Source organism: Neolamprologus multifasciatus, chromosome 23 (assembly GCF_963576455.1).
Source record: "Neolamprologus multifasciatus chromosome 23, fNeoMul1.2, whole genome shotgun sequence".
NCBI classification, from domain to species: Eukaryota; Metazoa; Chordata; class Actinopteri; order Cichliformes; family Cichlidae; genus Neolamprologus; species Neolamprologus multifasciatus.
Genome location: NC_140460.1, coordinates 32,982,323 through 32,999,048, shown reverse-complemented (window position 1 = coordinate 32,999,048; position 16,726 = coordinate 32,982,323). Strand labels below are relative to the sequence as shown.

Below are 16,726 nucleotides of genomic sequence, written 5' to 3'. Positions count from 1 at the left end.
TTAAAAAAAATAGTTGATTTACATTAAATCATTAAAGTAACAGTTTTTAAATTAGAACATATTGAAAATCCATGGATTTGGGGACATTGGAGTCGAAGGTGTTTAATCCAAAAAAAAATAATTCATATGAATAAAAGATGATATCTAAATGGCATAAATTGGAATATAAATTACAGCCTCAAAATCCAACTGATTATCAGAAAATGTCATTGGATAATGTCATTGGATAAATTAAACCTGAAATAATTGCATTTGGTTGTAGGTCAGTTTTAATCTTTTTTTTTTCATGCCACTCTGTCTAACAAAAGCCAGGTCAGAAACAAATATCGTACACTGTACCAGTTAGCGCGTGTTAGCTAATATAACCCAGTGACATGAAGTCCATTCTGAAATAACCAAATGTCTGTGTTACGGCTTTTTACTTATTTATTATTCATTACTGCATTTATCAAAAACACAAAAATTGTTGAAGTATCTCTTTTTATTTGGCATACAGCTAACTACCTAGCTAGCTAACTAGCTGGTCTGAGCTGTGGGCTTGTATTGAGCAAAAGAGAGTCCAATTGCTGATTTGACCAAATTTTCAAAAGACTCTACAGTAGCATGTGAACAGTCGTAAGGAAACTATTGCTTGAGCTGGACAAACTAACACATGCAGCTAAATTCAGCTAACAAAGACTTAATGCACAATTTAACCACAATTTGATGTAAAGGTACAGGAGAAGTCATACAAACTATAAGACTTTGGTATAGCTTTTGGGTTGGAAAAATAAACCAATGCAGAACTTTACCAGATGGCTGCTGACCTATGTAAACACTTTCATTAGGAAGCTATGGGCTCATTCACTCACTCTGGGTCATACAGAATAAAACATTAAATCTGTATTTAAATCACAATCACGCTGTGTTTCAAACAGCAGGATTATCCCTGGTACTCTGAGTGTTCGGTATCATGGTCAGACCTGCCCCTCCTTGTCACACTGAATTTTTTAAACCAAGACAGCAACAACAGAACCCTCATTTCAAGGTTTCAAAATGATACTTCAGAAACCAGTTTATAACTTCAAGGTATAGCTGGGTCAATCCTTAATACCATCTATTTGAGTAACAAGTAATGTTAGGCTAACAGTACTCTTGTGCCCTCGAGTAGTCTGTATTCAATGCAAATTCAATTGCTAGCCTATTATCTTACTACTACAGTATCCCAAAGACGTTAGTAAGGAAGCTAACATTAACTTGTAGAAAAGATCTTCTGAAAAGTGAATAACTCTTTGACTGTATCTTGTGTCAGAGTGAATGGGATCCTGTGAAACTAAAGCCCGAAATTGTACTGTTCAGTTTTTATCATTTTACCAAAACCGTTCCAGATTTTGACTGTAGGACAATACGAATCTGTATTCTGCATTTGGGGCACCACAAGCTGCTATCAGGAGGGCTGAGTGTGTGATTTGTTTTAAACGACTGGTAGTTGCACATTTTTTACCTTTCATTTAATCTTTCCAGCTTTACTTTGAGCCTTAGTTTTCAGCTATTTGCGTGCATGGAAGCTCGTGTGTTGGCATGAATGTCTCACCATATGGTTGATTATGTGTACATATGTTTGAACATGTGTACTTATCTTTAACACGTGGCTTTTAACTGTAAAGCAATTTGTAACTCTGTGTTTTACAAAAAAAAATTGCTGCACGAATATAAAGAATATTTGAACATTTTTATTATTATTTTTTATTAACATTACTTCAGGCATGCATCTTATCAGGCAACTGCTGCTTGAGACATTCATAAAATCTATTTATTTATTTTCTCTAATTGGACATATTTTAGATACTATATTTGTGAAGACTAAAATAAATGTGGGCTTTTTTTGTCAAAGAGGACCATCTGGCTAATGCCCCCTAATGTACCCTCAGTTAAATTACAGACAGTTTCTGTAAAATGCAATTAATAGACCATATTTGCAAAAATGACAAACAGCATTGTGGCAAAATGCAACTTACAATGTAAATACAAACTGCTTTTGAGAGCTTAAAATTGTATTTTTTGCTGCTTTCCCTAATAAACAGCAAACACACAAATACAGAGTGGCTGCCTTGAAACCACGATAAAAATCTGCATTCAACATATCACTCAGCTCTACCTGGCATTCATTTATGCAACAGCTCATATCACAAACACCACGTCACCCGTCTCCCTCTCCTTTTGATCTCTTAAAGCACTGAGAGGTCTATAAGTAGTCCACAGGGCTAAATGCTATGAACTCCACTTGCATAATCAAGCATAGCTGCTTGACTATAAAGTATGAACACTGACACATGCAAATGCAAGTGTGCAAGTGCACACACACACATACACACAGACACACACATGTTTTTGCTTTGCTCTAATAATTCAAAGCTTGCATCCATAATAACAGGTCACACTAGCTCTTCTGAACCTGCTTGTCAAAAAGATCAATGGAAATTCAAAACAAGGGCTTCATGAAACAAACATCAAACAATAGCTGAAGGCTGAACTTTGCATTGTGGATCATGTCTAACCTGTCCGCACTTCTTGCCGTAGATGAACTCTAACGGCAGCCCTCTTTAAAAATAAAATAATAAAAATGCTAACACTGACATGCCCTTCAGCATGACACAAAATCCTCTCAACTGCTGCAGGACTGTGCCAAAACAAGGCTTTGAACACAAAGAATTAACTTGGCTCTGAAAAACATTAGGGAATATTCTTGACCCTGATCATCCTTTTGTTGCTTTTTGCGTGATAAGTGTTGCTTATTTGCAGGGCACAGAAATTGTCCAGAACAGCTTTCATGGTTACTGTTGACTTTGTGAGTTTGATTTTGATTCAATTTACTTCCTGTTTTGTTCTTTCCCTTGGTAGGGTCTGATTATGTTCACCTGTTCCTTATTACCCTTTTCTCCGCTTGTCAGGTTGTGCTCTCTTCTCACTCTTGTTCTCAGGTCTTCTCTATTTTTGGATTTGGGATTTTTAATAAACCTGCCTTATGCAGTTCTTTTCTTATTATTTTTCTGACTATATATAATCATAGGAACTTTTCATCATTTCATTTATCTAAATATAGAGGCTCATTTTAAGAAAAATTATTTTGAAGGATAAGGTTGCTGTCACTCTGTATTTTCCTCTATGAAATAAAATGACCAAAATCAACAATGCTTTCGAGTGTATTGTATTACTTTTAGACTGCTTAACTTTGTCTTTGAAACTCTAAGCTCTACTTTTGATGAAAGTATGTGTCACAAAAAATTAGTAGAATTTTTAAATTATATATACAAAAACCTCAATCTCCTTAAACTCTAAAATAAGGGACTATTTTTAAGTGGAGCATAAATACACACTTGGTGTTCTTGTGAGTGTTTACTGCAGCATAATGATGTATGTGGGATTCAAAATAAACTGCAGTGCACATTTATGGTAATCAAGGCAGGTGTCATGCAGTGCAACAGCGTGGTTCTCTGATATGTTTTTAATTGTTTGGGGCCTCAACGACACTTAATGGCACCAAGGATTAAGCTATATGAAACTTTAGCTATATAGCAAGTCAAGTGGGATCAAGTTTGCATAAGCTGTGGATTTGATAACAACAGGAAAATGATATTGTTGTTAGAGCGAGAAACTGAGGCGGGTGCGTAAGGGGAATATTCACTGCTAACAAAACTAGAAGGAGCCCTGTTTTATTCATAACATCAACTCAGTTAAACTTCTGGAATATCGATCTGGTCAGTTAGGAAGCAGAGGGGGTTGTTAATTAGTTACAACTGTACTGCCGTTGATTAAATTAACAACAGGTGCACCAAAGGGGCAACAATGAGACAACCCTGAACACCGGAATGGTTTTACAGCCACTGACATTTTTCCGCTCCTCATGTTTTCTGACTGTTTTTTCATTAGTTTTGCATTTAGCTAGGGTCAGTCTCTCTGCTGGTAGCATGAGGCGATACCTGGACCCTACAGAGTTTGTACAGGTAGTCCAACTCCTGGGGGATAGCACATCATTACTTGTCGTTGTCAGAAGACTTACTATGTCTCAAAGCACAGTCTCAGGAGGAGACTGGAGATTTCATAAGACAGGCAGTTACTCTGGAGCTGGACATGGCTGTAGAAGGTCCTTAACCCATCACCCGGACTGGTATCTTCTTCTTTGTGCAAAGATGGACAGGATGAGCAGTGCCAGAACCCTACAAAATGACCTTCAGCAGGCCACTGGTGTTAATATCGCTGACTAAGCAATCAGAAACAGACTTCATGAAGATGGCCTGAGGGACCAACGTCCTTTAGTGGGCCTTATTCTCACTGCCCAGAACTGTGGTGCCAGATTGGCATTTGCCATAGAATAGTATAATTGGCAGATTCTGGCCACTTGTCACCAATGATCAGTTTCACCCTGAACACCAGGCTGATGTCACAACACCCTGACTGCAATTAGGTATCAGGATGAAATCCTTGGACCGACTGTTAGACCCTGTGCTGGTGCAGTGGGTCCTGGGTTACTCCGGGTACACAACAATGGTGAGAGTAGGCAGGGACTCAAGATTACCACTGACTCTCATGTTCATCCAACCTAAATTCAATAGAACAACTCTGTGACATTATGTTTCAGTCCATCCAACACTGCCAAGTTGCACCTTTTTTTTTTTTTGAGTGATATGTTTTTATTGATTAGCATTCAAATATCTCAGTGAAGACAGAACAAAGATTTACCACAAAGCAAGAAAGCATGAGACAAGGCTAATCAAAAGGTATTGGCTGAAGCATTTGCTTATTACGCCAACCCTTTTAACAAAAGATCTTTTAGCATGCAGCTCCTGTACACAGGGCTCGAAGCAAATAATAAAATTCAATTCAATTCAATTCAATTTCATTTATATAGCGCCAAATCACAACAAATGTCGCCTCAAGGCGCTTCATAGATACAGAGAAAAGCCCAACAATCATATAACCCCCTATGAGCAAGCACTTTGGCGACAGTGGGAAGGAAAAACTCCCTTTTAACAGGAAGAAACCTCCAGCAGAACCAGGCTCCTCAGATTGTCCAGGAACTCAGTGAGCCCTGGTCCAGATCTGGTTGGAGATCTCCCAGAACATCATCCATCATCTTATTAGAAACATGCCCAACATTGTCTGGTATGCATATAAGCATGTGGGTCCATACAAACTACTGAGAACCATTTTGAGTTGCAACAAGGAAATTTTGGCAAAATAAACCATTTTTTTTGTAGTTGCAAGGAGGTTGCCGTCCTATTTTTACTCTAGTGTGACTGAGTCATAAGATAATGTACAACATGGAATCCTGAGAATGCTAACATGTAGCCCAGTCAAAAGTCCCAGTGTCTCATTGAGAAGAAGACCTGCGAAGATAATGCGGTGACAAGCAGAACACACCTGAGTCCATAGAGGACAGTCCCATCTGGATGCAGGCGGATCATGCGGTTTTTGACTGTGACTCCATGGACGAAAGACTTCTTGTCATTGAGAAAGTAGGTGTCGGGGACCCAGAGCTGGTCAGCAACCCTGTTGTCAAGTGTCAGGTTGAGAGGGATTCCCACATAGGCCAGGCGCTTGTCCCTCCAATACTGCTGGAAATACATAGTCAATGTGTAGTCCTGTGGATAGAAGAAGAAAACACAATAAAAGGTGGGTACATCTTATTGTTACATTTTATACAGGCCATCACTTCAGGTTTTCTTTCACAGGAAACAGCAGACATTAAAAAGCAACATGAACAGCTTTTGAAGGAGTGTGGGCCAACTGGTTCACACACACACTCCAAATTCTCTCAAGTGCCTTTGCCCTGTCTTTTGCAGTACAGTAACCAACACAGTAATGTGCCATTGTACAACAGTGTGTCGGAAGGCTGACTCATGTAGCTGCAGCTTTATTGAAAAAAAATCAAAGAAAATTTCACCTGATCTTCAACTAATTTTTCTCCCGTGGTTGAGCATTCCTCATATAGGCACAGTGATTCATAAAACCTCCAAGATGACCTATAACAACAGCCCAGAAGCTTTTTAAACATACATTCCCTTTCATTAAATTCCAATGGGGTGACACTTAGGCTGTTAAAACAGTTACAACACAAAAGTGTTTTAACAGTTCCAGTGGCTGTTTTTCTCTCAACGTGCTTTAGTTGAAAGCAGCTCTTCTGTTATTCTCCATAGGCGAAGGAAATGGAAACACATGCTTTAAGTAACACTTTATTGTTCTACCCTCTAAGGTCAATGCTTATTTGTTAGTCTAATAGGCATTTTGCAATTACCCAAATGCAATCAAAAAGAACTTTATCTTTAGGGTTGCACTGCAGTATGCAAGGTTTTTGAAGTTCTTTAACTATATTAGTAGATCAAGTTTGCTGTTAAAATATATCACGTACACTGTCTTACAAATAAGATGAATTTATAATGCATACTTGTTCAATCAAATACAATCTAAGTTTGTGTTTGTTTCAGCATACACAGTCTGGCATGATCACTAGATTTTGGTGGTACAGTGATTATATTTCACTAGCTTTTACTCCTCCTTTTGTAGGTGCACTGTGTGTCAACATTTCCTGCTGCATGATTGGTGTTGAGTAAATTTAGTCTTAATTTTATTTGAACTGGAGGTCCATTTGCTAGGCCTATATTAGTACTAGTAAACCCTTATCGTTTTCTGAGTTTTGTTTTCTGATTTATCTACTTTTAGTCCAATTTTGAGTTTAGCCCAAATCAGACACTGTACTCATAACTATAGGCTAGTTTTTAACAACTGGAATAAGCTCTAGTTTAAGCTAAGTAGAAAATGTCAGTATGCCAGTTAGGGCTGGGCTATATCATACTGTTCACAGTAATCCCACCCACTCCATGACATGCTGGTCAGTCACAGGAGCTCGTTCAGTGAGAGACTGAGATTACTGAAAAGCACCACTGAACAACACAGGAAATCTTTCCTGCCTGTGGCCATCTCCCTGTACAACGCATCCACTTAACACACTGGTTACTGCTACAACTACACATGTTTCTTTTCCAGCTATTTATTAATAAGTGACTTTATATATATATATATATATATATATATATATATATATATATATATATATATATATATATATATATATATATATATATATATATATATATATATATATATAGTACTATTCTTAGTTAGAAATAGTAAAAATAATTTCCCCCGGGGATCAATAAAGTATTCTGATTCTGAATACCGGTGTAATGTTGGGCAACAATAGGAAAATGAAATATTGGTTTGTAAAAATGCTGCAACTTCAGATACACAACAACGCACTATTTTTGGTAGCGCATGCTAATGGGCCGTCATTATTACCGTGTTTTTTGGAAAATACAGCACACTTAAAATCAATCCTTTGATTTTTCTGAAAATCGACAGCCCTTATGATCCCGTGTGCCTTATGTATGAATTCTGGTTGTGTTTACTGACCTCGAAACGATTTTATGTGGTACACGGCGCTCAAAAATCTGTCAAATGTTTCAGTACGACTTTGCTAAGCTACGAAGCCGCACCGCTTGATGGATTGTCGGAGCATTACGGCTATCATAGGCAGGAGCCTCGCGGAGTGATACATACTGTGCTTCAACATAATATTACCGTATTGTGTGTGTGTAACCTCTTAAGTTTTGTGGATATTATACATGCTTATGCTGAGGATATGTCGGCCAATTTCCACTGGAAATGCCTTTTGGTTAAACTGTCAGCAAGGAGTTTGCATTTGCACTGTTAATTTTTTATATAACTTTAATGCACTTAAAAAAGCTGCTTGTTTAAGTGAAAATACATTGATGGGGTTTTTTTGCACTAATAAAGTTGTGGAGTTGTAAAGTATTTTGTCTTGTGTCAATTATGTCGTCAATTTTATCGTTAACGCAAATTTTGAAATTTATATCGTGATAAATATTTTTGGTCATATCGCCCTCTAATGCCAGTACACCAATATGGTGAACCAAGTATCCAGCATTAGCATTTATAGCACTGTCAAGATTAATGTGCTAGCATGCTGCCGTTTTTTGCTAATTAGCCTAAAGTGCAAGCTAGGCTAGCTACGGACAGCCTTAAAAACGTTGCTAAGATAACAAACGTCTTTGTCTGGATAAATACTGGAAAATTATTTTTTTAACCACTGTCAGTATTAATCTATGATTATTATCAGAAGAAAATGTCATATACTATAAATCAGCGGTAAGTGCATGTTCAATAAATACACATGATTACTCATAAACTTGAGAAACAATGTTAAAAAAAAAACAAACGAAAAACAGTTCTCTGTTCTCTGAAAAAAAAAAGCCACAAACTCAAACGAAATCTCACTCTATGACTAAGTTTTGTAGCATTTGCATATACTGAAGTGTTTATGTAATAGTAGTTCTTGTGTCTTTCTGTATAAAGCTCACCATCTGGTACATAAGTCAAACAATTACTGGCAAGTACTTAAAGCCCAGCCATGGGTACACTCATAGCCCTGCGAAAATCCAACATTTAAATACTGTTGTGTAAGTAAATACTTTTGTTTTGCTTTGATTCGAGCCGTATTTGACCAGTGCAGAAGCAGCAGCAACGATAGAGGACAGAGCCCCTCCCTCCCTCCACATCACATAATCCACTTAACCAAGCTAACAGTTCCTCTCCTCTATTTCTGTGTTTCTGCACCTCTCCCCCCTTTCTCTCCATCTCTCTCTCACTCTCTCTTTCTCGGGGCAATGCCATGATCTTCCCTCTTTACCTGCTGTGACGTTGTAATGAAACCAGCCAGCACCAATCTGGCACTGGTAGAGGCACACATGTCCGTGTGGTGCTGCAGTTTTCAGGTTTACCGAATGGCAACAACAAGAACCCCCCCCCCCCCCCCCCCCAAAAAAAAAAACATGATTATAACCGTCCAGTGTGATGAGCACAGCTTTCCAAAATGTTCATGTGTGACAGAATTGTTACATAACCCAAGTAGTTGTTTGTCTCTTTGCAAGTGCCTGAAACACTGTGTTACTAATGCATACAAAATGCTCAAGGTTTTGCATTTTCATGACGAGGGGGGATCATACATTTATGCAAATTGAGGCAACTGACTTTGTGTTAAATAATTGCTTTCTTTTCACTTGCTCTTCACAGTCAGTAAATATGGTTTCCAGGTTTGGTTAGAACACAGAGATGTAAAAGTGAAGGGCTTAGTCAGCACAGGATACAGATTGGGCCCACAGCATGACAAGGAAAGCTCGATGGCTCTGAGCCATAAATGTATAGCGGTGGAACCAAGGCCTCTTTGGTAGTCTCTCCTCTCAATATTGCCATATGATGGTTTTTACAAATTATGCGGCATAATCAGGTAGCAATGACTTTTTGCGGTATCTTTAAAACAAGCCCTTGCCAAGCACAGGATTCGGTGATTCTGTTTAAAGTATGGTACTTATATCTTTAAAATAATACTGTATCAAAAGTTTGAACAGATCTGAGAATTGCTTTACTTATTTATCATACAGAAATATTGTTAAAAAAGGATTAATCTTTGTGTATGTTTAGTGCCACATTCTTTCTAGCGTCTGTGAGGGAGCTCTGGTATGCTCATTCACAATTTCACATTTGTATTATTGGACTATACTAGTGTAGCTTTGCTGTTTCACAGTTCAAAATAATCCTTGTTGATCTCATAGTGGTCTGTGGTGAAGCACTTCAGTTTATCCTCTGCCTGAAGCAAGCTGTTTTATTTCCCCTTCCTCTCCATTAAGCTAGCTTTCTCCTGATTGGTTCAAACATAAGAACAGTGGGTGCGTTGGGCACCTGTGCTTACAGCCAGAGCTGTGTGCCTGAGATGACCATAACGTCTCTCACTGATATCAGCCATGAGCAGAAGAAACCAGTGCAAACTGAAAGCCCAGAAAAGTCTGAAGCCCAAGTTCCATGTTTAACATGAACGCCCACCAGTGTAATAGGAGTAAGGAGAACAAAGACGCCTTTTTAAAATGCAGCACATTTTATGTTTGCTTGAAGTCTGTATTCCAGATTGAAGATCAAGCAACAGTCACATAAAAGCAATGACTGCAAAAATAAGTTGCTTTAAAGCAGCTCCCTAATTTTGGAACTGCTAAGTAACTGTGTAAAAGGCATCTTTCACTAAGCAATTTAGATTTGTAGATTTCAAAATCATGACAAAGTCTTCCCCTGTTAACACATAATGGAACTGAACTCTAAAGTCTTATAATTTCTGAAATTATACCTGAAATTATAGCAGGTCTGTAAACTGGAACAAAGCCACGACCCTGCGTATAAGTGGTTAGTAGTATTTTTCTCAGTTAAATCGAACACACTAAAGAACAGAACCTTAAAAAAACTATAGTAAATACTCTGTATAATCTGGTCTGTGCCATTTTACACTGAATACCAGGAGACATTTCAAAGCAGCCAAGCCTCTAATTTTAAGCCTTACCAGTCTCCAAATACATCATATAAAACAAATCACCAGTGGTCCAGTTCTTACAAAAGAGCGAACTATACATAGAAGCTAAAACTGCATTTTTCTCCAGTTTTAGACACTTTCACTTTAGCTTGATTTCTTTAGCCTCCAGAAGTTGCCATTTGATGCCGTTACAGCCATTTAGATGATCTACCACTAAAATGCTCCTCCTTTGTTCTTGGGACTGATGGTGGCACGAGGAGGAGGTGACAACAGGGTCTCAGAAACATGATGTCGGTATCTGTGACTACTTTCTCTTATTCCAGAGACGCACACAGCACTGGCAGTTAAATATGCTGTCAGTGCTATGCTGCTATATTTGCATTTAATCCTTTTTCAGTTACTTTAAATGACAGGAAAATAAATTCCTGTCATTTTTTAGGAACTTGTGACACAGAGGGCAATAAGTGTTATCAGTCAAAGTCCCATTAAAGTAGTCTACACAGCCTGATCCCAGCAGGTGGTGGAAATTAAATTTGCTGTATGAATCAGTACCATAGACGGTCCCCCTCCGTCTGCTCCATTACCGCCGTAACTTTAGCCTCCATCACTCCCAGTAAATGACGCCCTATCTCCTCCCCGCCTCCCTGGGAGTAGTATCATGCATGAGGTTTCTATCTCCTGGCGGAGTATCAGCAGGTGGGCACCCCAGTGAGCACCTCGTAAGACATGAATGATTCACATCCATCGTGTAGCCTGTGCAAACACACGGCCAAGAGATCCTCATCAATCTTGCATGGAGACAATCAAAATGAATATCATATGACGATGAGTACAGCTTTGCGTTACCTGCTCTGGAACAATATTTTCTGTGGGTTTTTTTTAAATGCGATTTTTTTAAATTTTGTACTGGGACTACAGATTATGAATTATTGGCATGTCTCACAACACTTCAATTCCCACAATGCCATGCTTTACCACTGTTGTTTGATTATTAGCGTATGTTTTCCACAGAGATAATGAGAATGACCAGTGGAAATGATTTCCAGCGAGCCTCAATTATTCAATTAGCTCGACTGGATAATCTCTCCCAATTCAGGCTGTGTGAGAATTCAGATAAGCAACATTTTGGCTGTGAAATGACCCAGATTCAGCGTAATCTGTCTTTCTTGCTCTCTCTCTCTCTCTCTACAGCACTAGCATCTGAACTTTTATAGCATCTAGGAAATATGCTGTTTGTCACATGTCACTTACAGTCACTTGCATATGCTCCAATTAGCACATCACAGAGTGCAGCACAATAGAACAAAAGGAAAAAACAAACGTGCTAATAAACTGAAAAAGAGAAGACGGATCATTGTTCCATCTGACACTTATCGAAAGTGTCAGACTTCCCCATTGAAAAATAAATGACTCAAGTTTTCCCCCTGACTTAACTTCCCATTTTGGTGCACGAGAGGAAAAACGTTGGCATGATATGTAATCACTATGTACTCCATATGAACCCCCGTATGGTAAAGCAATTTGAGTCAATTTGATGTATTTTTTTCGAGCTCCCCTGGGGGACGGCCCTGAGGCAGCGTACCACTGCAGTGCGGGGGAATCCCTCAGCGAGTTACTATCCCCCTCCTCCTTCAACTGCCATAGAATGGTAAAAATAGCGCTGTCTCTAGCTCAAACACAGGGAGGTGATTGAATTGGACTTTTTCCTCTAAATGACAATTTTGCCCTGCAATTTATAGGATAATTTCCTCACTGTCTAATATCGTATGATGCATTGCCTCATAACAAAAAAAGAGGGGAAGGACAAAGGGAAGAACGACGGAGAACAAATAATATACAAACATTTTTCTCCCTTATGAACAGCCATTATGACTCTGCGCCACATACTGTACCTGCGTACAGATTGTTCTTGCTTTATTTATTGGGGTCTAGCAAATTGTTTCTCTTAAATTGATGAACAATTCAATGAAATCTGTTGTTTTAAACACTATTTGATCCATTTTTGCCCTTCCCAGCATCGTAATTTAGCTTATTAGCTTAGCTCATTAGCTGATTTAGTTTTTGTTTTACTAAACAGGGTCCTACAAGTTTGCTGTATGCTTAAATAACAGATGTGGTTAAAGAAGGCAGCACTCAAGGGCAAAACCAGTTATTATCTGCCAGAGATTAGGTATTACATGTTAGGCCTGAATAGACAGGATATAAACATTACCTTGTTATCTCCTGGTTCAGTCTAAATAATCTATGCATAAAAAGAAAGAGACAAAAGGACACATGAAGGAATGATTTGAGAAACTTTCTTCTTTTTGTAGCTTAAGAAGCATCACAGTGCTGCAAATGTGCAAACTTTTACATTTTCTTGTATTTTGCATTTTCTCTGTGTGTGTAGTCACCTGGGCTCTATGTAGTAGGACCTGAACATGTTTTCCACCAGATATCAGCTCGCAGACGATCTCCAGAGCACATCCAGCAAGTTGCAGTCCACGACTCTGCACTTGGACTGTCCAACCACAAGATTCTGAAAAATTAGCTAGTAGATCATTGATCACCACAGAGGGCCGTCAATGACTAGAAGGGGAGACACAACACACGACAGGGCCAAGGCTACCCATCTGGCAGTATCTGAACTTTCAAAATTAGAGCACCAGCAGATCTCTAAATAATAAAATTCTACATGCACCTCAACCAGGACTGGCATTATTTGTAATATATCAAAACCAAGAATTAAATAAAACTTTATTCTTTATTTTTGTAACACTTTATTTCATTAAAAACATTAATTGGAAGACAATTATGCTAGCACCCATGTATCTGTTAAAGTCTAGTATTTTCCAACCACTACATTGATCAGCCCAACCATAAATCATTAGGCTCCAGTCAAAGGGAACACCTTCTTCTTCACTGACCTCCCGCACATACTATATTTGTCCATAAAGCTTCTGATTGACTGTCACATCCCCTTCACTGAGTCCCACAATGGACTTCTTCCCTTTAGAATGGCATTTTAGAAATTAGGCTTTATTCATGCCTTCATTAACAAGCTTAAAAAAACCAAGCTATTAAAAACACAACTTTCCAAGTCATGCAATTGAATCATACAAAACTAAAGAGATAAAATTGTAAATAATTCTGGCTAACAAATAGCAAGCTGTGTTAATCAATGGTGAGCTAATAAAAAACAAAATAGACAACTGATAACTGGATGAGCTCAGACAGCATTAGCATGAGACACTCTGAAGGCTTGAAGTTTGCATTTTGACTGTTGGTATCTTAGTTTCTGAGAACTGATATTCAAATATAGTTAGACAAGGAGGTACAATGCTAAGTTATCAACAAACACTACCCTTCATGAACTTTAGTATTGTAATATTACTGGAACCGTAATATTGTTACATTGCGAAACAATAAGTAGTCCTAATTAGTAACAGACTAATAATCAAGCGAGTGCGGGGAGTTCACCATGTTAACTTGTAGTTAAACTGTCAGTCACGGTGAAACACATTTCATCATATGGGCCACACCTTCAAATTGGCCAAACCAGTAAAACAATCACATAATAAACTATAAAACAGAAAAACTCTAGATGTTTTTTAAAAAAAAAAAAACACTTTAAAACTATTCACCTGGGCCATAGCAATAATTTTAACAAACCTGAAACAACATAGCCCATGTGACTTCACTGCAATTGTCAAGCCGTCCAGTGGGTCAAACTAGACATTTTAGTGGACTATTTCTAGTCCCCACATATTATCTGGACCACATATTTGACACCCATTAAAAAAATGTTTTTGAAAAACCAAAAAGAAAAGAGTCACTGTAGTTAGTAAGACGTGAAGCAGCAATGCAGCAGCTCTCTATTCTATCATCTCCTGTGATAACTATTGAAAATAGCAATTTAGAATTAGCATTGGGCTCAGATAGTTAGCCAAACCGTGCTACTGGCAAACAACTGATCTGCACAGCCAACCAGCAAGTGAGTGGAGGTTGATAGTCCATTTTCAATCAAGTGAATTAATACGACTCTGAAATGAAAATGAAATACTTTGTTGCTTCTTGCTATCTGCTTGTCTTCTATTAAAAGTTTAGCATTAGCATGAGGCACTGACAGCTAGCCAAATCATGTAGCTGCCAGACAGCAACTCAGAGATATTTTCACAACTTAATCATCAACACAACTGCCACTGTTACTAGAGGCGAGTTAGCAGAGGCTTTTATTTTCTTTGGATGAAAGCAAGGTATGCTGGGTTTTACTGGAGCTAGACTGGGGGCAGGAACCTTTATAGGCTATAAAGGTCTTAGCATTAAATGATGCTGTTGAATATATGGTTTTGACTAACAGAGCTTAAGACAAGTGTGACTTTTCATCAGTCTGGTTCGAAATTTTTAATTCAATAAAAAACAAAGTGTAGTCAAAACTCTATCCTGCCTGCTTTAAATCTTATATAGCCTTTGCTATATCAATTACAGTGACCATACTTAGGCTTTTGACTGATGACCTTTGCAATAATCAACATCATAAATCCAGCTTATAGTTTACCTGCCCTTTCTCATTTGCTACAACATAATGTCTGCTTGATTGGCAAAGAGAAAGGAAATGAAGCTGGCGCCTGTCAGATTCGAATTCCCCAAGCCCGTGCATTGAAGTGTCTGTCTTAAAGGTGTATGCAAGTCTCAATGTTCTCCGGAAGGGACAGCCAGCCCTCCTGAAATCACACATAAGACCAGGAAATGCCCGCTCTGCTTATTCTAAATCTTAGTGATCATCACTTCATCCTACAGTGTGCTCTCTCCCGAGGCCAATTACATTCCATCAGGCAGGAAGCCGGATGCCGGATAAAAGACATGGGGGTATATTAAGCCACACTCGAAGCACAGAGAAAAGATACGCTGTTGCTGCATAGCAAGACCTACATAAGATAATGAGGATGACATAGTTAATGCATTGGCAACATCTGACTCCAAGATGTATTTTATGCAATAAGACAGTATATAGATGCAGTTGGCACAACAATCAGACCTTAGACCGTTTGTGTGACGTAATTAACGTTAAGCAAACAGGAACTCCACAATTGACAACCAGAGAAACCTGTGAAATGTGAAGGCGCTTGTCAAGGCAAACAAATCAAAAAGGCTTGTTGTGTTGCTGTTGCTGTTTTAAAAAACAAAAAACAAAAAAAAAAACCGAGCAGGCAGCAGGAACATTTGGAGAAACAGCAATGGAGCTGGAGATCTTTTCACCTTTCCATAATGACAGGGTTTTTTTCTACTTTTCGACACCCACACGCAAGCGTGGGTGTACGGATGACTAGGTTGTTAAGCCTGTTACTGAAACTACATTCACAGTGCAGACTCTGACCATTTCTGTGTGCAGGGACCTGCACCTTCATTGAGCTGTAATTTAATTTCCTGTGATGACTTTCATAAGGTACACGTAATGGGTTTGGATATAAAGACCTTGATAGCTCTTACTGCAACAGAGATTTGCGCCTGTTGGTCCTTGGTCCTGTTGGTCTTGCAAGAGAAGGTCGTGGAAATGAAAAACACTCCCACACATGGCACTCTTATTTGGCAAATAAACTTTCTTAATAACAGTGTTTATGTTATATTTCAACCTCCAAACCTCACATTAATCTGACAGTCCTGCGTATATCTGAAAAGTAAAAAGTCCTCTCTCTGTGACAGCAAACCAAATAAATGACACATTTTCAAGTAAGTCCTTCTTAAGTGTACAACTAGTTTCCTCTGCCTTGGCACACACATAATCTGTTTTGCCTTGCTCTGATCTTGTCCTAGTATGCGTTTCTCATCAGCCGAAGGCCCTCGGCACACCGCAAACAAACCTCAGAGGTAATTAGTGCGCCTTTCTCAGACTCTGCAGCATCTGCTAGTGTAGCAGCTCGCGCCGATGGAGTGGCAGCTACTGGTAGAGTCAACCTGCCCCACCAGGTGGATTTCTGGACCAACCAGATGCCATATTCACATTTCCTGCCTCACAAGTTTGCGGGGTATTTCCCACAGCTACCCCCTCCTCTCCCCGCTTTCCGCACGTCTTTGATCTTTTGCTTTCTCTGCTCTCCTCTTTCCCTCAGCCACTCAACAAATCTTTAGCTCTTCCAGCTCTCCTCTTGCTTTTATTTCTCAGATCTCCTGATGCGCTGATTGCCCATGTGCTGTGTCCAGTAAGATTCCCAAGGCTAAAAGCCCTGCACAGACCATCTTAGACTCTGGCAGAGGCTGATGAAATATAAAACCCACCCCACATCAAATAGAACCAGTGTTGCGATATGCATAGGAGCCAGGTGAATCACCGAGGTA

General features: G+C 38.9%; 1 protein-coding gene across 4 annotated transcripts in view; it reads right to left on the bottom strand.

Annotated features, from left to right (window-relative positions):
• The window catches only part of LOC146492039 (gamma-aminobutyric acid receptor subunit beta-3-like), a 94,815-nt gene that overhangs the window by 32,509 nt on the left and 45,580 nt on the right, over positions 1 to 16,726 (bottom strand). For all 4 annotated transcript variants that reach the window (XM_085152657.1, XM_085152660.1, XM_085152662.1 and 1 more), the window contains one exon: positions 5,401 to 5,621. In XM_085152657.1, the coding sequence (XP_085008783.1) occupies positions 5,401 to 5,621 (221 nt within the window). The remainder of the gene's footprint in view (positions 1 to 5,400; positions 5,622 to 16,726) is intronic.